This window comes from Lampris incognitus, chromosome 16 (genome assembly GCF_029633865.1).
Source record: "Lampris incognitus isolate fLamInc1 chromosome 16, fLamInc1.hap2, whole genome shotgun sequence".
Lineage (NCBI taxonomy): Eukaryota > Metazoa > Chordata > Actinopteri > Lampriformes > Lampridae > Lampris > Lampris incognitus.
In genome coordinates this window covers 24,268,247-24,290,997 of record NC_079226.1, presented here as the reverse complement: position 1 = coordinate 24,290,997, position 22,751 = coordinate 24,268,247, and the positions used below count along the sequence as shown (strand labels likewise).

The window sequence follows — 22,751 nt, the reverse complement described above, 5'->3', positions numbered from 1 at the left end:
ATCTATGATACATGGTGCACCCGGAAGGCTCTCAGCATCGTGAAGGACCCCACCCACCCTTCCCACATCCACTTCCCCTCCTACGCTCTGGCAGGAGGTACCAGAGCATCCGCGCTGCCTCCACCAGACTATACAATAGTTTCATTCCTCAGGTTGTGAGGTTCCTCAACAGCCTGAACAGTTAGACCTTCTACCTTCTTACTAGCTGTCAGTGTCAGGCATGCTTGTGATGTTTAGGTCTGTGAAGTAACTTTTGTTTTAATGTACTTTGTTTTTAATATTTATTGCGTGTCAAGGGGCATAAGGGGGCATAAGTTGAAGTCTACTGTCAATAGACGTTGTATCCAGATGAACCAATTCAACCTTCTTTGAACTTCAGTTTGGCAGCTTAAAAGAAGTAATTATAATACGATCAGAATTTTACGCATTTCTGGAGAAAATTAACATCTGGACAGTTTGCAAAATAAAAAAAAAAGTACTTATTTTCTAAGTAATGTTAAAAGGTGCTAAGTTAAACTAACTTCCAAAACGTAGCTTACTATTATTAGTATCTGGAGGAAAGAGATCAGGTAGGATGGTGTTACACATTGGTCTCTCCAGTACAACCACAGGTCTGAGGAACTGAAGCTGCTTAATGGCCAGGTCTCCACACCCAGCTAGGGCCTTGTCCAACTTCAAGTTGTGGACTGATGTGAAGTCCCGAGTCATTACAAGGGGTTTCAGCAGTGGAGAACGAGTGCGTTTGCTGCGTGTGTGAGAGATTCCCAGTTGGTTGTTCTCCTTCACCGAACAACTGCGTTTGAAAGACTCTCGCCGTTTGAGTGATGTCACATCTTCCTCCTTAGAAGGACTAGTCTCTTGGATGAATTTCAGGAACGAGGACTCAAAACCCATTGGCTTATAAGAGGCAATGTCAAAAGGGTGAGGAGGGCAGAGAGGCTGGGCATCCTTTAGGTTAGAAGGCTGCTCAGACAGTTCATTTTTACGTTTTAGTGGCTGGCGGGCCGGGGGACTGGACAGTGGCATTGACCCATTCATCATTTTGCCACCCTCTTTACTGCCCAACGTATCCTGGAAGCACTCCTCATTAGTGAAACGAAGTGAGGATGGTGGTGAGAGATCAACAGTGACAGCAGGAAGAGAAGTATTGATATTTTGCCATTTCAGTTTCTCCTCCTGGTTGTGACTGTTTGGTGTTGTGGCGGCTGGCTCTTCAGTGTGCCCACCAGTGCTTGGTTCACCATATAGCACATCATCAGCACCAACGAGGACATTGTTTATCTCCACAGGGGGTGGCTCCTCCTCTGGGAAGCCCAGTGGATTTTGGTTGTCTTCATCCACTGAATCTGTTTTGATAGAGTGCAGGCTCATGGGCATGGACTGTCCACCACTGTTTTCTGGTTCTGTCTGATACTCCATTTTTCGCACTCCATTAGGTGTGCACGCTGCTGTAATGGTTGGTCGGGCTGACTTTCTCTGAATTAGTTCCTCCAGCTGCTCAGCATTGAAAACAAGTTTGTCCTCATTCTTGTAGAAATCCTCTTTGTACATACAGTGAACCGTCAGGTAGTGTCGTTGCATGCTCTGCATATACTTAACTACAGAATCACAGTTCTGAACCATGCATGGGTAGCCTTCAAGCAAACAGCGGTCTTGGCACATCTGCAATGCCTCCTCATGAGACCGGTAAATCAAAGCCTCATACCGTTTTTCTTTCCTTTTTTTATTTGTCACAATGATTTTTTTCTCAACTTTATCCTCACTGATTTCCTCTGACTGGTTAGCAATCTCAGATGTTGGACTGAGTTTCTGAGACTGTGTAGGAGATAAAGTGGGTTCCTCTGTCTGAGGACTAGGTGATGCGACTATAAGCTTCTTTTGGCATCCGCTTATTGACTTTTTGTGAGTGCTCTGCAGGCGTAATACAAATGAATCATAGTACTCACAGTGACTATATAGAATATGTTTTTTGAGAGCACTGGCATGATTGAACACTCTCTTACAACCCTTATACTGACAAAGTATTGGCTCTGGTGGCTGACAATGTAACTCACGAGTGTGACGTACTAAGCTGCTTTTTAGGTGGTAAGAGGCATTGCAATTGGCAAAGTGACATTTGTATTGGGGTTGAGGTTCATCTGAGTGGGAGACAGGTCTTTTCTTTGTGGGGTCCTTCTTAACTTCTGCATTTTGATGCACATCAAAATCCTTTTCCAGCAGAAGTTGAGAGCGATTATACTGATGGACAACTTGAAGGTGGCGCACAAGCCCTCCCTGAGTTGAGAAAGCAGCATCACAGCCTTTAACAACACAGTGGAAAGGCTTACTGAATTTAGTCAATATATAGCAGAGATTGCTTTTTGTAACCAAACGTCTAGTAGTTCTGCCTTGTGGTGATCCTCCTTCCTCACCTTCCCCATTTCGCTCATTTTTATTGAGTATTTCTCTATTCTCCACCTTGTCCTCTACCACCTCCTCCCCCTTCTCCTCTCCAGATGGATAGTGATCCTTAAGGTTTTTCTCATTTTCTCTTCTCATCATGCTTGCTTTTCTTCGGTGGCATCTCTGCTGCCAGCTGGGGACCTCTTTCTTTCTCACCTCAAGAGCATCTTTCAAGGGCTGGGCTGAGTGCTTTGTGGGCTCCGGGGCTCTACTTTCCACAGGCTGAGCAGATACACAGTTCATTTTCTCTACTGCAGCCTCACTAAGATTGTGTATCTGAATATAATGTGCCTTCAATACAGTCTTTTCTCTATGGCTTTTGGAGCAAATCTGACACGTGTAAGGTTTAAAAGATGTGGTTTTTAAAGAAGTCATCTTTTTTGCTTGTTCTATAGTGTGGCCATGTTTGATGTTAAGGTGACGCAATAAGCTGAAACTCTGTGCAGTCCTGAAGTCACAACCTTTGACCTTGCAGATATACGGCTTAGCAGTGGCCAATGATTCAACAGTGTGTATTTCAGTAGTCTCTGGTACTTGGTCAGGTTTGACTTGTACCGTCTCCTCAGCCACATGTAGATGTTTCTTTTGAAGCAATACAACTGGACACTTGGCGACAACAGTTTGGTGAAGGGCAATTTGTGACACAGTGGACCCTGAGATGGAGTTAGAGGGCTCACATGACCCATTGTGAGAGTTTGATGAATTAAGGTCCAGTTTGCTGAGCCCAATTAGAATCGCTTTGAAAGCATCATTGTGGGTAAGGCTTGAAGAGTTTGTACTGTTGTGGCTGGGTTGGGGAGATTCTTTTCTTTCATTATCAGCCCCATTAGGTGGCTTTTGAGTTGAAGGCTCATATTTCCCCTTTTCTTCACTTGATGGTTCAGTTTTCATATTTAGCCCCTTTGCCTTTGAGCCCCGCTCTTTATCATGTTTGTGTTCTTTGTTCTCCAACTTGAGGTGTTCTGGGTGGGCACATTTCAGGTGTCTCTGGACATCTCTGGCTCTGGAGAATGTCATACCGCACTTTTCAAAACCACAAGTGAACTTGCTTCCATCAAAACACACTGCCACAGAGGTGATCATTCCCTTGGGCTCCTTGCAGCCTGATGCACACAAAGAGGAGGCACAACTAGTTGATGAAGAGGTTGGTTTATCACCATTGACCATTGAGTTCCTAGGGCAGGGTGTGTCTTCAGTGACAGTCTCAATGAGTTTCTGTTTGGCTTTTCTCTGAGTCTCAAAATCTTTCTCAGAGAAGACAATACCATGTGTGGCTAAGTGGTTGATAAATTCTTTTTTGGATAAAAAGAATTTCTTACATTCAGGACTCGTGCAGCTAAATGCTGCATCACGGAAATGCTGTGCTTCATGGTGATATATCTGTCCCAAATCAGAGTAGGTAACATAACAGCCTTTGAGCTCACACCGGTAGTTCAGCTGATAGCCATGGGTCTGTTTGTGTGTGACCAGCTCATTAGAGGTACTAAATTGAGCACCGCAGCCAATGACCACACATGTGTACGGTTCATCAAGGCAGTGCACTTTGCGATGCTTTCTGTGGTGGTATGCGGAAACATAATGGCGCCTACAATAAGTACACTTCTCCCGCTTGTCTCTCATTTCATGAAAGTGTTTCACATTCTCATCATCTTTGTGTTCCGACTTCAGGTGGACATATAAGTACTTGGAATGCTTGAAGGTCTTTGTGCAATGAGTTCCTGGGCATGGGTACTCATCCCGATTCCTCAAGTTGAAGTGAAGATCAATGTAATCAAATGTGATGTGCTCATCACCATCTACGTGCTTTGAATTTTCAGATTTGGATTGGTGCACAATATGATGTAGTACATCTGGATCATGTGTGGACTGGTAATACAGCATTAAAGAAGGATCAACAGTGATTTCACCTGGCTCAATCTCATCCTCATCTACCATTTTTTGGAGACTCTTTTTCTTTTCATAATGCTTATAAAACTTTAAAGGATTTTGAATGTGTTGTTTCATGTGAGGAACAAGTTCCTTTCTGCTTTGAAATCTCTCCAAACACACAGGACAGCGGTGGCTGTTGCCATCTGCATGTCTCTTGGAATGGTGAAGGATTTGTGATTCTGTAACTGACCGCTTACAAATCTGACAATAAAATTTAAGTTTCTTAATCTCTCGTTCAGCTCGAGTTTTTGACATGTTAGAACAGCCCTCTAAGTCACAGGATTTTAGTTCATCCTGCTCCTCCTTGAGACCATCAATTCTGCCATTCGGTCTGTTCTGGTTCTCAGACTCTTGATCCTTCTTTATTCCCTGTGGTTCCTGTTTAACTGTTACATGCATTCCCACCTCCTCCTCCTCCTCTCCCACCTCCCCCTCTGACTCTGGCACCAGCCCTAGCAGGGTGATGCAGTGATACTTCAGAGTTTTCCAGTCCCAGAATTCCGGGTCAAAAGGCCAGTAGGCTTTGAGTGCCAGGAGCAGTTCACAGCGCAGTGAGTTAGGGATAACTCCATTTTCCTGATCATACTTCTGGTCGGGGCGCAAGTAAAGCTCTTCAAGGCTGGAGAAAACCTCCTGGCATGGACCAAGGAGGAACTCTGTGAGTAGACAGGCACGCAACACCTCAAGGTCTTCTGGAAGCAGGCAGGAAACTGTCTTACAGACAGAGATTCTTGTTTCTGAGTCATCCTGCTTTGGAAGTTGGAGGGCTTTAACAGAAAGCTCCACAGAAGACGCTAGTCCAAGCTCTTGCATCTGATAAGAAAATTACATTGTTAATATGTAGCAGGAACGCAAGCGTCTCATCAGCCAACATGATCATTCAAATTGTTAAGGGCATGACAGCGTTTTTGTCCTTGTATCAGTTCACATTACACTTTTTTCTAACATTGAATACATACATTGTCATTATCAATACAAAATGCAATTACATGCTTTATGATGCTGAAAATGTGTCCTTACATCATTTTAGCTTGGAAACAAAAGTGACTGAAGAAACTGTAACCCATTTAAGGCTAGAAAATACTCCCACTCTATACTAGAATAATGCTAAATAAATACAGATCAGAACACATCAAAAGGACAATATAGGTTTTATATCTTACCTCTGCCTGAATAACGCGGACCAGGTAAAGCAAATGGTGAACTGTTTTAGCGATGGCACCTAGCTGGAGGCATCGCTCCAGCAGAGACTCTGAAGAAGGATCAATCTTCCTCTGAAGCTTACTCCACAGCAGTATCAACTCCCTTTGGGAAAAAAAAAAGAAAAAAAAAATAATGTTGTGATGCTCTAAACCGCCTTTTACTCATTTATTGTAGACTATTTTATGATGCCCATCTCAACCACATAGCTTTTCTGAGAAACAATGGAAGAAATAAATCCATTGTGCTGTACCAATACACATTACCTATCAATTGGTTCTTGAAAATGACTACCCACCAGGAGCAGTATAGGTTCTGCTGCTGAAGCTGCTGTGTGAGGAATGTGGTACACAAAATGAAGGCTGTATTTTCTTCTCCCTCGGTTTCCAAATTACATGTGATCTCCAGGACATCCTTACAGTCAAGCCTGGATATCTATAAGGAAGTAAACAGTGTATGATGTAGCAATGAAGAACTATTAAGAGAATAAAATACGTCAGTAAAACACCCTAACTGCACTGAGGCTGATAGTGAAAAAAAAAACTAATTAGTTTAAGATGTTTTAAATAATTTTACATTTTTAATTCTAAAATCTGCATTTAAGAAAATAACACCTTTTGATAAAATTTCTTAACGAAATCAACAGTGGTGATGGGGTTCTTAACTCCGTCACCATATCAATTAGCTTTTGTGGATGTAAAATTAAAAAAAAAAATCAAAATCACAGGGAATGAGGAGAAAAAAGAATAAGCCAAATCTCATTATTGTTCAGACAATTTAAAGGGCAAAAATTAATAATGATAATAAATATAATTTAAAAACTTTTCTTTTCATGAAAGCTTTTACAAATGTTCAGGCGTGCATGGGGAGGTGTTTTAAGTAGAGGGGCTGCCAACTGAAACGACGAGTATTGTGGCAAGCAGGCATGGAAGAATGAGTCGAGAGGTAGAGGTCTCTTTTTAACCGCAACTCCCGTGCGTCATACACTGCACAACCCCGAGAGTTCTCTTTTATTCACTCCGGCCAGAACTACCAGAACTGACAACTTAACGAGCCCCCTCCCATGTCCCAAGTGGTGACATCAGTCCCAGTCACTGTCCTACAGTCAGTTAGTCAGTAAACTGTCATCTACTTAGTCTGAGTCAAACCCCTAAAACAACAACACCACAAGAATAACCAAAACATGAACACCACATCATTAAAACACAATTCTAAATCTAACATTAACAGTTCCATCAGCCATTGCACTCCCCCAGCGCAGGACTGCCAAGTGTCAGAGCGACTGCCTCCCCTGGTCGCTACAGTATGACATCATTGTTTTATTTGTAAGGTGCATGTATAGCAGATTTAGAATCAGGAACACTTTGTCATTTCAAATAATGGAGTGTTTACTCACTTTATCATTAAAAAATGTACATTCCACGCAGCCCAAGCCCACTGTTTTAAATAAAGGTATATTTTATTTTTTTGCATTTGTACGTTAGGATTAGTAAGGCATACTGTTGGGTCTAAGATGTTACTCAGCCACCTGCCACTACTGTGGGGGCTGCACCCACCACTAAGGGGAGCTGCAGCCCCCTCAGCCCCCCCCTTCCCGTGCTAATGCAAATGTTTGATATTTGTTTTTATTCATACCTGTTTTTATTTTTACTCTTACTTTTTTGGTCTTAACCTTATTTTTGCCTTGTCTGGTTTTGTTTTTTTGTGAAGCACTTTGTAACATTGTTTTAGAAAAGTGCTATATAAATAAAATTATTATTATTATTAACAACAACAACAACAATAATAATAAACTTTATTTGTTTAACACTTTTTGAAAAACGGTATCAAAGCAATTCACAGAACAGGATAAAACAGTTAAAACTGACAAAAAAAAAACATTATAAGAGAATGAAATAAAAAGCACTGACAAATAACACCTCAAAACAAAGAGCAAAAGAGGAGAGAAAATTGTTAATCGAAAAAATTACTAAAACAAGAGTAAAAATAAAAACAGTATAAATAAATGAAAACTAATAAACATTTGTAAAAGCATTCACAAAAAGTTAAGTTTTAAATGTTTATTTAAAAGAAGCTAGAGACTTGGTTTGTCTCAGTTCAACAGTAAGAGAGTTCCATACGTGGGGGCTCTAACAGCAAAAGCCCGATCACTCCTTGTGAAAAACCGTGACCTGGGAATAACCAGCAGAGCTCTATCTGTGGATCTTGATGGTCAAGAAGGCGTATACCAGGTCAATAAATTGGAAATGTATGTAGGCGCAAGACCGTTCAAGGCCTTAAAAGTGAGCAATACAATCCATCCATCCATCCATTATCCAAACCGCTTATCCTGCTCTCAGGGTCACGGGGATGCTGGAGCCTATCCCAGCAGTCACTGAACGGCAGGCAGGGAGACACCCAGACAGGCCGCCAGGCCATCACAGGGCAAAATATTTTTTTTAAATCAATTCGAAATATAACAGGGAGCCAGTGTAGGGAGGCAAGCATAGGAGTGATATGATCATGCCTCTTTGTCCCAGTAATGAGTCAAGTTGCAGCGTTTTGTACCAACTGCAGACAGTGGAGGGAGCCATTGCTGATACCCGAGTAAAGTGTGTTGCAATAATCAAGCTGAGAATAGATAAATGTACAACTTTTTGTTGATCAGTAATTGATAAAAATGACCTAATTTTAGAGATTACCTTGAGCTGGAGAATGCATGACTGAACAACATGTTTGATTTGATTACCAAAAGCGGGGCTGGCATCGAATATTATCCCAATATTCTTAGCAGCCTGTTTAAAACTACCTGACAGACCACCAAGAGTAGTAACAAAAGGGCTGATGGAATTTTGGGGACTGAACAGAATGACCCCAAACTTATCAGATTTTAGAGAATTTTCTGACATCCAGGATCTAATGTCAGAGAAGCAAGCTGTGAGATTTGCTAGGCTGCTAGGATCTGTGGGTTTTAGTGGCATGTATAACTGAGTGTTGTCAGCATAAAAATGGTAAAATGCATCATGATTTTTAATAACCTGGCTAAGGGGCAGCGTGTTACAGTCTGTCGGAAAACAGAAGGAGGCCAAGAACTGAGCCTTGAGGGACACAACTCAACTGAGCCATCGAGGAAGTAGAGTTACCCTGAACAACAGAAAAGGTTCTGTTGGAGAGGTAAGAGCGTAATAAACTAAGAGCTGACCCCTTGATGCCCACCCAAGTCTCAAAGCGATGTAAGGATACTGTGACTGACTATTTCAAAGGCCGCACTTAAGTCTAAAAGAACTAAAGATCGAGCAGTCACCGCTGTCTACAGTCAGCAATAGGTCATTAGTAACCTTAATCAGTGCTGTCTCGGTACTAAAAGCAGACTGGAAACAGTTAAAAACCCTATTAGTGCTCATAATAGATATCAATTGAGATGAAATTACTCTCTCCAGAACCTTAGATTTTAAAAAAAGGCAATTTGGAGATTGGTTTGTAGTTACATAAGGACAGGGGATCCAAATTAGGTTTATTTTGCAATGGGTGAAATATGGCATACTTAAAACTGTCTGGAAAAGAACCAGAGGCCTGAGAATTATTAAGAATTTGCAGAATAACGGGGTTTACAGTGGAAAATACCTGTTTGAGCAGCTTAGTGGGGACGATGTCTAAAATGCAGGAGGAACGCATACTGGAGACTGTTCTCTCTAACACTAAAATTGTAATTGGTTGAAACTGGGTAAAAAGCAGAATTAACATGGGGAATGGAAAGAATGCAAGGGCCAGGCTGGATTTGGGATCTGATATTTTCCACTTTACTTACAAAATGAGTGAGAAATTTTTTGGACAACTCAATATCAGGTTCAAAAAAAGAAGTGGAGGGACATTAATAACAGAATCAATTACCCTAAAAAGAACTTAAGGTTTGTGGTTATTTCTAGATATCAATGCAGAGAAATAAGCTGATCTCGCATCCTTAACTGCCTTCTGGTAAATTAACATTTGGTTTTTAAGGGTGTTATGTGCTAATTTTATCTATTTTTCATTTAATTTATTTTATGTGTTTATTCGTATTTTGTGTATTGAGTGTAAAGCACTTTGTTACTATGTTTTTAAAAGTGCTACATGAATAAAAAAAAATGCTTGATTGCTTGCTAATTCCAATTTGTTGACTTTCCATTGTCTTTCAGATTTTCTAGTCTTCTAAGGGCATGAGTGTGATTGTTCAGCCAGGGGAGGTTATTTGATTTATGTTTCTTAGTTGTAAACGGTGCAATTTGGTCAAGGATGGATAGGCACTGATCACTGAATGAATTACAGTGCATCTTGATTGAGAGGGGATTTTGAGGGATTAGAGGATGATGAAATAAAAGCGTCACAGAATTTAACTGCAAAACCAGTGCGGAGAATGCGAGAACGTGTTTTAGGGTAGCAACTAGGACTAGAGCGCTGTAGTGGAACTTAGAAAATGACAGCTTTATGGTAAGTTACAAGCATATCCACCAGATAAAGACACTCAAGAGGGAAACCAGATGACAGTACAAGGTCTAAAATGCGACCTCTGGAATGTGTGACCCCTTTAACAGACTGAACGAGATTTAAAGAGTCTACAAGATCCAAAAAATGTGAAGTGAAAGAATAGGAAGGACAACACACATGAATATTAAACTCATCAAAAATAAGCACCCTGTCATATTTACGCATGACAATAGATAGAAGCTCAGAAAACTCAGAAATAAAACTAACTGAATTAGGGGCCGGGGCCTATGAATTAAGATGCAGAGTAAAGGGGGGGGGGCAGTGATTAAGAACCTTAAAATCTCAAAGCAGAAAAATTACCAAAACAAACAGTATGGCATGACCTAACTTATAAAAACAGCAAGGCAACTCCCTCTTCCAGAGGGCCTGGAAATATGAAAATATGCAAAATCAGGGGCCCTAGCCTCAATCAGGGGAACGGTGTCCCCTGAGGACTGCCAAGTCTCAGTAATCATGAAAAAGTCCAGATTATTAGAAACAATAAAATCGTTAATGATAAAGGACTTATTATCAAGAGATCTTGCATTCAAGGGGCCAAAATTGTTTGGTGTCAAAGCAGAGTGAAAAGCAACGCGAGTACAGCAAATAGGATGTAAATTGCAGATATTTGCTCCAGATATTGGGTTGTTATTGTTTCTACTATTAGATGCATCATGTGGTTGAGCGACCCGGCGCCTAATAACAGTCTGTATGGGGAAAATTCCCGATGAGAGGACAGATGAGGCCAGATAATGACAGATGAGGCCAGTAGGGCAAGCTAGCAGGTGGAAAAGTACTGTGGGGTGCCACATCAGTGGAGGTTCTGGGAAGGAAGTGTGGGATGTAAACAGCCAGTCACCTGGAGAAGACTGTACAGCCTACTGCAGGTTGGCCGCTAGCATCCAGCTACCCGGCCTGGTGGGGTGGACTCCGTCAGTTTTGAAGAGTGAGAAACGATCCCAAAACAGATTAAAATTGTCAATAAAACCTATATTGTGAGCTCTGCAGGCAGAGCTGAGCCACATGTGGAGGCTGAGGATTCTGCTGAAATGCCCTGCTTCACAGGCCAGTGTCAGAATAGGGCCGGAAATGAAAACACTTTCCAAAAGTATTTAAAAAGCTGAAAAGGTCATTAAAATCCTTTTTGGTCAATTCAGACTGCTGATGAGCTGCATCGTTTGTCCCCACATGAACAATCACTTGATGGTGGAGGACAGGAGTGAGCACAGCAGCCCCGGGAGCTTATCCAGGATGTCAGGGACCATGGCTTCAGGGAAACAGTGCGTGGCTGCATTGAGAAAACGGATGCTCCCAATTATGGAATCCCCAACTATTAATGTGGCTGGGCTGAACAGGAGATGAGGAGATTTCAGCTTTGGGTTCTCATGGCAGGAGAGCGCATGAGCCACACTGTGTGTTGAAATCACCGACTGGGGATGGGGTGGGGTGTCCAAGCAAGCAAGTGTTGTGACAAGGCAGCGACATGGATCCGCGAAAGGATTTCTCTTCCAGCTCAGGGCAAGGAAGAATTCCAGAGCATCTAATCATGGCCTCTTTTAGGATCTTATAAGAAGAGGTCATTACCAGAGGATGAGGGCTTTTGTTTTGGTTTCACAGTGGGATGGCGAGCCACCTGAACACTGCCAGCCACTAGTGGGGAAGGCTGCACAACAGAGAAATAGGGGTATCGTTTCTGTACCCAAAGGTACATTTGTCAGAAAATACCCTGTAAGGTACAGAAATGGTCCTTATAACTGTGGACCTTTGTTTAATTTTAAAGGTACAAAATCATTGCTGACACCAAAGGGTACATAATTGTACATTTAACAAGCTTAAGGTATAGGCAAATGATGCAGCAAATCAGTGATCATAAAATCTTGATTTAAACAGAGAGTTGGGTTTATTGAAATAAAATAGGCTACTGGTACATTTCCATTCATTTACTGGTCTGTGTGACCTGGGGATCATTTTACAAGCCTCATTAATAACTTAGCTAGTTGTGAATTTTAGTGATTTCAGCTAGCCTTTACGCTGCATTGTTATTATGCAAATGATAATTGAATCGTTTTAAAAATAATGTTGAAATATGGTGATATTATGGCGATGATATGGTTGTTCTATTCAAATGCCAAGAGGCATGGATGTATAGTTCATCATCCCCCATTGTTCTTGGACATGAAATAGCGGTCAGTTTTCCTCCTGCCTTGTTGGGTTTGTCCACAGATAAACTAATTTAAAAAATTGAAGATGGAATACAAATTAACGAAGAAGAGGCAAGTAACAGGACCTTTACGTTTCTTTTCCTTTAACAAGCCCAACTCAAGCTACTGTAACTTAATGTTGGCTAACATTAGCTAAGTTACACCAAGCACATTATGGTTTGTTGGTAGATACACTATTCCTGTGGAGGCATGGCGATGTTTAGGAGAGATGGCAGAAGAGCTTTTAACTAGATTGTTTAACACCATCTTGGAAAGTGAGAGGATGCCTGAGGAGTGGAGAAGAAGTATACTGGTACCGATTTTCAAGAATAAGGGCGACGTGCAGAACTGTAGTAACTACAAAGGTATAAAGTTGATCAGCCACAGCATGAAGATATGGGAAAGAGTAATAGAAGCTAGGCTAAGAGCAGAGGTGACAATTAGCGAGCAGCAGTATGGTTTCATACCATGAAAAAGCACTACAGATGTGAAGTTTGCTTTGAGAATGTTGATTGAGAAGTATAGAGAAGGCCAGAAGGAGTTACATTGGGTCTTTGTGGATTTAGAGAAAGCATATAACAGGGTGCCGAGAGCGGAGGTGTGGTATTGTATGAGGAAGTCGGAAGTTGCAGAGAAGTATGTAGGAGTGGTGCAGGATATGTATGAGAGAAATGTGACAGTGGTGAGGTGTGCAGTTGGAATGACAGATGGGTTCATCAAGGTGGAGGTGGGATTACATCAAGGATCAGCTCTGAGCCCTTTCTTGTTCGCAATGGTGATGGACAGGTTGATGGACAAGATCAGGCAGGAGTCTCCATGGACTATGATGTTTGCAGATGACTGATCTGTAGCGAGAGTAGGGTGCAGGTTGAGGAAAGCCTGGAGAGGTGGCGGTATGCACTGGAGAGAAGAGGAATGAAAGTCAGTAGGAACAAGATGGAATACATATGCATGAATGAGAGGGAGGAGAGTAGAATGGTAAGGATGCAAGGAGTAGAGGTGACGAAGGTGTATGAGTCTACATACTTGGGGTCAACTGTCCAAAGTAGCGGGCAGTGCAGAAGAGAGGTGAAGAAGAGAGTGCAGGCAGGGTGGAGGGAGTGGAGAAGAGTGTCAGGAGTAATCTGTGACAGAAAGGGACCAGTAAGAGTTAAAGGGAAGGTTTACAAGATGGTTGTGAGATCAGCCATGTTATATGGTTTGGAGACGGTATCACTGACGAAAAGACAGGAGGCGGAGCAGGAGGTGGCAGAGTTGAAGATGTTAAGATTTTCACTGAGAGTGACAAAGGAGGATAGGATTAGGAACGAGTATATTAGAGGGACAGCTCAGGTTGGATGGTTTGGAAACAAAGCAAGAGAGGCAAGATTGAGATGGCTTGGACAAGTGTGGAGGAGAGATGCTGGGTATATTGGGAGATGGATGCTGACTGTGAGCTGCCAGGGTAGAGGAAAAGAGAAAGGCCAAAGAGGAGTTACTTTATTAATCCCTGTGGGGAAATTTATGCTCTGCATTTAACCCATCCTAGCTGTGTAGCTAGGAGCAATGGGCAGCTGCCGTGCAGCGCCCGCGGATGTTTGTGGACGTGGTGAGAGAGGACATGCAGGTGTCTGGTGTGACGAAGGAGGATGCAGAGGACAAGAAGAAATGGAAATGGATGATCCGCTGTGGCGACCCCTAACGGGAGCAGCTGAAAGTAGTAGTAGTAGGTAGATATGGTATTTCTGTGTCTCTTAATGCTATTTGGTCTCTTAATCAAGTAACTGTTAGACAGGATACTTTTTTATTTCAGAGTGATTTTGTTCATTTAATCAAGTAACTGTCAGTGTGGCAGAGTGAAATGCTTCCACTTGCCTCTACCATTACTCCCCCTTTTATTTATCTATTTATTTATTTATTTTACAAAGTATTTTCACTGTTTCATTGATGATCTATTTTGTCATTCTTCGCATTCCTTCACAGGGATTTGTTTTTCTGTATTTATTTTACGCATGCATTGGTGCTCCCTGGGACAAAAGTCTGACAGTGTCAGAAATTTAGGATGATCATCTCACAATGTGACTGCTTCTTCAACCAACGTCTAACTAACCAACCAATAGAAATGCAGCATGAAATGACGCACTGATCAACGCAACGCAGGATCTTTGCTAGTGCTAAACACAAACAGATTGTTAGCATCTGTGACTCAAATGTGATGGATTCAACAAAACCAGCTAGAACTATATGGGATTCCAACAAAGAAGAAAACCTTGTTGAGTTGTGGCAACAGAAGCCTTGTTTGTATGATGTGTCCTCCATGTTGCTCTACCAGCGGTGTAGATTGATTACGTGCGCTGATTATGTTTTTATGGACTTGGGTCGTAGCCATTGACTTCATGGTCGCTGCTGGCTACCAGTTCTGTAACCAACGTTTTAAATTACATTCTGGCTCCGAAGTCTGTACATTTAGGCTTTTTATGTAATGCAGAATTGCCATGAAATGTCCGTGAGTTGTTAACACGTTAGCTAACTAACGTTAGTTTGGTGTGTTAGCTTCGCTTGGGGATTTCAGATTCCAAATGGCAGATACCTGCGCTGCTCTTAGCTAGGAAGTCGCCATTTTCCAACAGTTGTCGTTTTCTCTTCCACACATTTGGTCGCACGCAAGTGTGTGTTTTACATTTGTTGGCCCATAACTGTGTTGTAATTTTGTGCGTGTGTGTGTGTGTGTGTGTGTGTGTGTGTGTGTGTGTGTGTGTGTGTGTGTGTGTGTGTGTGTGTGTGTGTGTGTGTGTGTGTGTGTGTGTTGTATCTCAGAAAATGAAGTGGATGGAGAAACGGCAGATTGTGGACTCACTGAAGCCATGGTTGGATATCTGTTTGATGGTTCCTTCAAAAAAGCAAATACAATTTCCAACAGTTTGTGCGCCAATACAAGGAGGGTGAGACCAGTACCAGTTCAGTCTACAGCAGCACTCCAACTCAGCCTTCCACTGATCCAAGGCAAGTGCATGTGATGTTTTACTAACTTTGAAGCTACCTAAGGGGGAATTTTAAAGGAAAATGTGAGTTCAGGGGGTTAATGTGCTTAAAAACATAAAAATGAATCGATATTAATGTTTTTATGATAGTGGTTGCTTTTTTTGAAAACAGTAGTGAGACATTGTGAAATTACACTAGATATTGTCTGGGATTATTTTATTTTTAAATTTCCCCTCCACTCACAACAAATACGTATGTTTTTCTTGTTCATACAGTTGAGTGTTTGAGCCTTTGAGCATGATTTGCGACACCACAAATAGTTTCAACGACAATCCTGCTTCAATATTCAACTTACACAAGTGTGATGCGGAAACTTGACTCCTCCAGTGCACATAGACTGAGAATGGACTTTACAGTGAAGTAGGGGACATCCTGTGTCCAGCAGTTGAACTTTTGAAATGAAACATATTTGCATCTTCATAGATTCTGAAGTTTTAATGAGGGGGAAAGAAGAGATGATATTTTAAGGATTTTAATGTGGTAATTTGGCTATACTTTTTTGTGGTAAAACCATACCAGACACACATTATTGTTCTAAACAGAGTATTTTTATATGTCTTGCATGTCAGGAGGTGATCTTTAAGCTTAAATCTTGGCTTTTCCTGGTCTTAAAGGCTGCATGACAGTAAAATGTTGAAATTTTGTCATCTTATTACTGGTAGACCTCACGTAAATGCATGCACAGAAAAAGATTCCTTGAATTGAGGAATTAACTGTTTCCTATAGATATGCTTGATTTAAACCTTAACTTTTTTTGATGTCTTCAGCTGCATTAGTATTTTGTTTACTTGTTCTTTTAATGAGTGCATGTTTTTCTTTTATGTAGGAGAACCCTGCTACACCCTATCCAACCATACAACTGATGGACAATGACTGGAAAATGGCAACTACTGGAAGAGGGTTCAGTGTGGTGAAAGTAGACGGAGTAGGCGTGTGCCAGTGCACAGGCCTTGATGAAGCCTTCATAACAGCCTTCAGTATGTATTTTTCTTTCAACATTGCATACCCACCACACCTGGAAAACACACTGACCTTCCTTCAGAGGCGCATTGTCAGTATTGTGGAAGAGAAGAGAGAGACAAGCCCATGCTTGTACTCCGTATGATAAACTTTCCCCCGAATGATAAACCTTCTGTGCTAGATCATCATGTCTAAATTGCACCAGTGCCCAAAGTGTGTTCGAAGGACATATACTCTATTGAAGTTAATCCAACATATTGGACTTGTTCATGCACGAGCCAAATTTTAGTATCACCTGTGGTGTAGGTGATTGCCAGTCAACTTTTTCCCGATTCCATTCTTTTAGAAAATGTGTACAGGAAGTGCATATGCTTTGTATTTAGGCCTTCTGATAATAAAAAAATGACTGTTCCAATGAAGTCCACAGTACAGCAACACAGCTTGTACCTGGATCAGCAAAATTCTGAGACTGATCCAAGTGCTTCAGATCCTCAAACAGGTAAGCCAAATTAAGATAAACTATTAGAGGATTTCAGAGATAATCTGTCTGGATTCATTCTTAAATGCAGAGAAAAACCTTCTACATTTGTTAGTCTAACAAGACAATGATGATGTCAAATTTCTTTTGTTTTTTCAAGGAAAACTATGATTCATTTATTTCTTATCATCTTGGGGGAATAAATGGTTTTGATATTTCAAAGTGCCCTGAACTTCAGCAAGTTTTGCACTCTTCTGATTTCTTTGACAAAGCTTATAAAGTGGTTTGTTCTCCACACATGATTAAAGAACGCTGTAAGGCCAAGATGGGACTATACAGAACCTGTACACTACACACCGAGAGGCTCTTCAGGGCACAAAATAGGAACCTATTCCTATGCTCCCATCTCTGACGTTTTAAAGAAATACTGTTCTTATTAAGATGTCTGGGATCAAATACTATCGGAAAATAATGAGGTCAAAAACTAAGAGCTTCTGACAGACTATAAAGATGCTCTTTATTTTAAGGAACATTTGTTTTTCAGAGTGCATCCAGATGTTTTAAAGGCTTCATATACTATATAAAGACGAATTTGAAATAGTTAACCCTTCGGGCTCAAAGAGAACTAAGTATAAGCTGTGTGCATTTGTAGAAAGCATCGATCTCAGCATGAAGCTATTTGGTATGCGTGTGTGTCTCGTGAGTGACTGGTTGGAGCTGAAAACTCGCGGGCAAGTTGCGTTCCAAAGCATGGCTAAACTTTGTAAAAATAAACGGCAAACCTGACACAGTAAATGCAACCGCTGCAAAGTAATTATCAAATGAAAGCCTGGGAATAAATCGAATATGATGAAACATCTGATCACGCATGGGATAAATTTACGAGTGGACAACTGCTCTGTGTTTGATAACGTTAATGTTCGTGCTGCTGCCAACATTAACGTTAGCTCTGGGACATCTGCCACTGGGTCTTCTGGTGCCACTGCGAGCAATGATGAAACAGGTAAGGACGGTTCTGTCAAGTGTTACTGGTTCTAACGTTAGCAGTATGTCTGAGGTAAAAAAGGAATGAAGCTAGTCTAACGTCATAGAACGTTAGCTACGCTATGTTATAAAAATGAAGCTAATGTAGCTAGCACTAGCTAACTTTAGTTAACAGTTAGCAGTCTGAGGTTAAAAAAAATTAAAAAAAATAACGTTAGCTCTGCATTTTTCTAACTTTATCTCCCATTTGATTCGTCCCTACTCCAAGCCTGCAGTAGTGTAGATCGCCAAGTCGAGCCAAGTCAGGTCTCCGTGACTCCATTCTCTTTGGCTAGTACCAATGCTAAGATGAGGAAAGAAAAGAGAGAGGAATGTCACCCGGCTGTAACCCGCTTCATAGTTAAGGGGTTGCAGCCCTTCAATACAGCTGAATCTCCATCTTTTAGGCAAATTACGTTTGCAACGATCTACTAGGAAAAGTAACAGTAAATACAACAACTCTTTGAGGACGAAGCCAGGGCCCTAACCATCAGCGGAAATGTGGAGGGTGTCAGCACAAACGCGCAGAATGAAGCTGAGAGGGCAAGAAAGGAGTTGGAGCTGTATAGAAGCCTACCTAATGTGTTGACCTCAACAAATCCAGTAATCTGGTGGTTTGAGAGAAAGGAGACTTTACCAGTCTTGTTTGGTCTAAGTGCTAGGTATTGTGTCCCCAAGCATACTCCACTCCGGTTGAGCGAACATTCTCAACAGCTGGGGACACAATTAGTGTAGAAAGGGCCCGTCTCCTGCCAGAAAGGGCAGATACTATGCTTATCTACCTGCATAAGAATGCTAAATGAGAATGAGCAAACATACATTAAAGATGTCACTCTGCACGTTGACCTCATTGTCATTGTATCCTTTCAATCTCAAAGTGATAGAGTACAAAACCAATGTGTCAATGAATTATGGTGCTCGCTGTATAGAAAAGTAGTTTGCTGATAATCCTATAAGGTTTTCATAATGTACAGTAGCGAAAAAAGTATCGTTTAGGCATCGTATTGAATTGGAGGCATTGGTTTTGGTATCGGTATCGAAAAATTTCAAACGATACCCAACCCTACCTACAATGACTGACATATCTGAGCTGAGGTTGAATGGGTAGTGTGACATGACCATCCTGATTACCCAGCAAATCTCTGCTTTAAGCACGGCTTGGCTTGAAAAAATGCCGAGCTCCTGAGCTTTCTCCCTGTTCACTTGTATTGGACACTTGTAATACTGTGCTTCCATGACTGCTACTTTCCTTATGTAAAGTGGCTGTTTGTGCCTCTTGGTTTGTTGGACAGCTACTTCCTTCTCCTGGGTCTTTTGAAGGTGTCACCCTCATGAAATGTGTTATTCTTCTCTCATTGTTTAATTGTCCAGCAACTTTGACATGGCCTTGCCCTCATGCATGACTCTTGACTGCTGAGATGCCCATATTACCAACACCAAAATATTTCTTGAAAATCTTGCAATATGCCCTATACACGTCTCCTGATACTTCTCCTAGCCAGTTCCTGAACTGGGGGTCTTCTTTCCACTCATTTTTGAACTTGCACTGTCTTGACATTCTGCCACTTACTCCTGTAATTAGAGGACACGACGATAATATTTCAGTTTAAGGGCATAACCTTCATGTTTTGTCACTACTTTTACAACTAATCTCTTATGGGGTTTTTTTTTTTAATTTCTTGCCTTGTTTTAATATTGTTATTATATTTTTTATAGTGTTCCATCATTGAATTTTATTTTGTTTCTTTTGGAAAGCCCTTTGTGCTCTATGCTTGGCAAGTGCTATTTAAATAATGTATCATTATCATTATTATTAATTTATAACCTGGATACCTTTTCTTATTAACTATATTAACCATTGCTGCCCGAACACCAACAACTGAATAGCCTGAACACCAATAACACAAATAGTAGCCTAAAATGTCGCTTACTGACAAATCTAGACTGAACCTCACATACCTAAATGTACAATTCAAAGTTAAGAGTGGAGTTTGCTAGGACTGCTAGGGATATGAACGACACAGGTTTTTGTTATCTGCTGGTTTGTTTCATTTGCAAATCAATCCGGGGGCAAATTAGACAGATATCCAGCAAGGCAGATAAAATTTTCGCCAGATATACAGTCTTGGAATACTCCGCAAAGCTTACAAGATAGATAGCTGCGGGTCGCACAGATGCCTTGAGGCCTGTTAAGCCAGCAACAAACATCATTTGAACGTCTGGTCAACTTTTCAGAAGAAAAGCTCTCTAGTTAGCTCATAAGCATTGCTGAACCGAATTTTCCTCGCTTTTATTTTGAATGCAAAATCACTAAAGAGGAAGTGTATTGTAATTTACTATCCCTAACTGTTACTGTCATGACAGAGATTGCCTCGAGGTCAAGGGAAGCAATGTTTCACACTCCTACACCTGTAGCTTTGTCACAGCCTGCCAAACACAGTGGCTCATAATGAACAAACACGATAATCATTTAGCCAAATGATCGACACATAGTAATAATAATAATAATGATTTCTGATTTACTTTTACTGTCGACACGGAGAGCATGTCTAAAGTCGATCGTTTAGTCTACATATTTATTCACATCCCTATTAACTGTCACTGACTCTTATTAGTTTATCACACCATACTTTAACCCCATTTAACCTTAACAATGCAGCATTGCATTTGAAGAGACAGTGCTAGCAAAGTAAAACAGTACTGTTAGCCAGTATTTAGCTGGTGTTTGACTCACATACAGCTAGGCTACCATTTATTGTTTTGACCCTGGTTTCCCATACATTATTATCCAACTCTCTCAACAATGCCCAACACACACTTGAAACCATTGCTCCTAGCCAGAGTTGAATCACAAACCTTTGCAGGCGAAACAAGCTAGGAAGTAGGGATGGAGAAAACTCACAAACTTGAACTTGATCTGTAGCATCGCTTGCATACAGTAGCTAGGGGCTTGCTGGAATCCTTTGCCTTTCCTGGATAATTCGCTTCAAATGTGAAGTAGCTAATTTTTCCTGTTTTCTTTGTCAATCAAAATGGGTCGTGGAGATTTGGCAAATCATAGGCTACTTGCTGTCTTTAGTTTAATAAGCTACATTAACAATGTGACAACAAGACCAAATGGAGCGCATGACGACTCGAGAACTGGGAGCTCGATGTAGGCTTGTGTGTGTGTGTGTCTCAGAGCGGAGCAGGTGAGAAATATGGGAAATATTATTCGTTTTGGGGAGCTCCGATAGATCGCCTAGTAGTTAATTCTAAGCTAAAGGAAAATAGAAGAATGTTGAAATAATTTTCACAGACAACACAAGATTTTCTGGGACATTTTCGTTTTTTTTCCCTCATTTTCCATGTGTTTCCCATGACTAGAAAATTAGTCAGCTATTTTCAAGGTTTTCCAGAACATGTTGGAACCCTGTTGAAGGCTGTCCCTCTGTCCAATGATACAGCTGCAAGACTTATACGCAACATTTCAAATGACCTTGAAGAACAACTCATTGAAAAACTGAAAGACAAAGTCTGTGAATGTTCTCATTCATCCAGGTCATGGTTATTCAAAGGAATTGAATCAAGTGCAACTGGACTTGGTATACGTATATCCATGAAGACCACTAAAGGCATGAACTGATGAAGCTTCTTGGATGAGAGGCGAAACGTCTTCACGGATATATACCAAGTCCAGTTGCACTTGATTCAATTCCTTTGGATGAAAGACAACATTTTGCCTAACAAGTGGACGAGGCTATGGACAGCAATAAAGACTGCTTGTTTATTGCTTATGTTCACCTTGTCACATCAGAGTCACTGTGTGAGAATTTGCTGTTTTGCAAGTATGTTCCAAGTACAGCGACAGCTGATGAGCTCTTTAGGCTTCTTGACTGTTACCTGACAGAACATGGGCTGAAATGGGGGAACTGTGCAGGCATTTGCACGGATGGTGCACAGCCCTTGGCAGGGAAAATGAAGGGATTGCAGGCACTAATCAAGAGGGTCTCGCTAAATACTAGCATCAAGACAGATTAGCCCTGACCTAAACGAGGTTTTGACCAATGTCGTTAACGTGGTCAATTTAATCAAAACAAGATCCCTTAGAGTGCAACTGTTTTCTGCACTTTGTGAGGCGATGGAAGCTGAACATTCAGCTGTGTTGTTTCACTGCAAGGCTAGGTGGCTCTTGTGAGGTAAAACTGTCGTGAGTCTTTGAGCTCAGAGGATGAAGTTGCAGGTAAGTTTAGTGATGAACAATTTCTGATGAAACTGGCCTATCTCAGCAATATATTTGAATGGCTGAATAAATTAAATCTTCAGCTTCAAGGCAGAGACAAGCACCTTCCTCACCTGGCAGACAAGATCAGTGCATTCACTCGAAAGCTTGAGATGTGGGGCAGGTGACTTGATCAAGGAAATGCTGAGTGAATTTGTCAAAACCAGTGATTCTGGAGTCACCACAGTGATTTCCTGTCTTAAGGAGCACATCCCTTCCCTGAGAGGATTCTTTCAAAAATACTTCCCAAACAACAGTGCTCAGTATGACTTGGTGACAGATCTGTTCAACGCAGCAGCACCTGCCGATTTCAGCTCTGCTACAGAGGACCAGTTCATTGAGATGACATCTAACTCCATCCTGAGGCTGAGCTTTACAGCTCAGACACTGAGTGAATTCTGGGGGCTGGGGGCATTCTGCTTCCCTTCGCCACATCCTATCACTGCGAGATGGGCTTTTCTGCTGTTGCGTCACTTAAAACAGTTCTAAGCTCAACATTCAGCATGACTTCAGAGTGGCAGTATCAAGCCTGCAACCCCGTTCTGAAGATGTGCGGTGCAAAACAGGCTCATTGCAGCCACTAATGCAGTGATAAGACCTGAGTTCTCACAAATTGACTTGCTCATCGTTTTTCCCAAATATCTGCATTTGTTCTTTTTTTTTGCACAGATTGAGCTTTATTGTTATTGTTCTAGCAAAGTGATTTTTAAATTTTATCTTGTTTTTCTGTTTTTGAAAAAGCACACAGACTGAT

At 41.3% G+C, this 22,751-nt stretch overlaps 1 protein-coding gene across 1 annotated transcript in view; it reads right to left on the bottom strand.

Annotated features, from left to right (window-relative positions):
- Positions 1–73: 73 nt before the first annotated feature.
- rlf (RLF zinc finger) overlaps positions 74–22,751 on the bottom strand; it is a 36,184-nt gene continuing 13,506 nt past the window's right edge. Inside the window, exons 6-8 of the mRNA XM_056295837.1 lie at positions 5,870–6,006; positions 5,535–5,676; positions 74–5,184 (exon numbers count right to left, since the gene is read on the bottom strand). Coding sequence (XP_056151812.1) covers positions 517–5,184; positions 5,535–5,676; positions 5,870–6,006 — 4,947 coding nt within the window. The 3' untranslated portion in view covers positions 74–516. The remainder of the gene's footprint in view (positions 5,185–5,534; positions 5,677–5,869; positions 6,007–22,751) is intronic.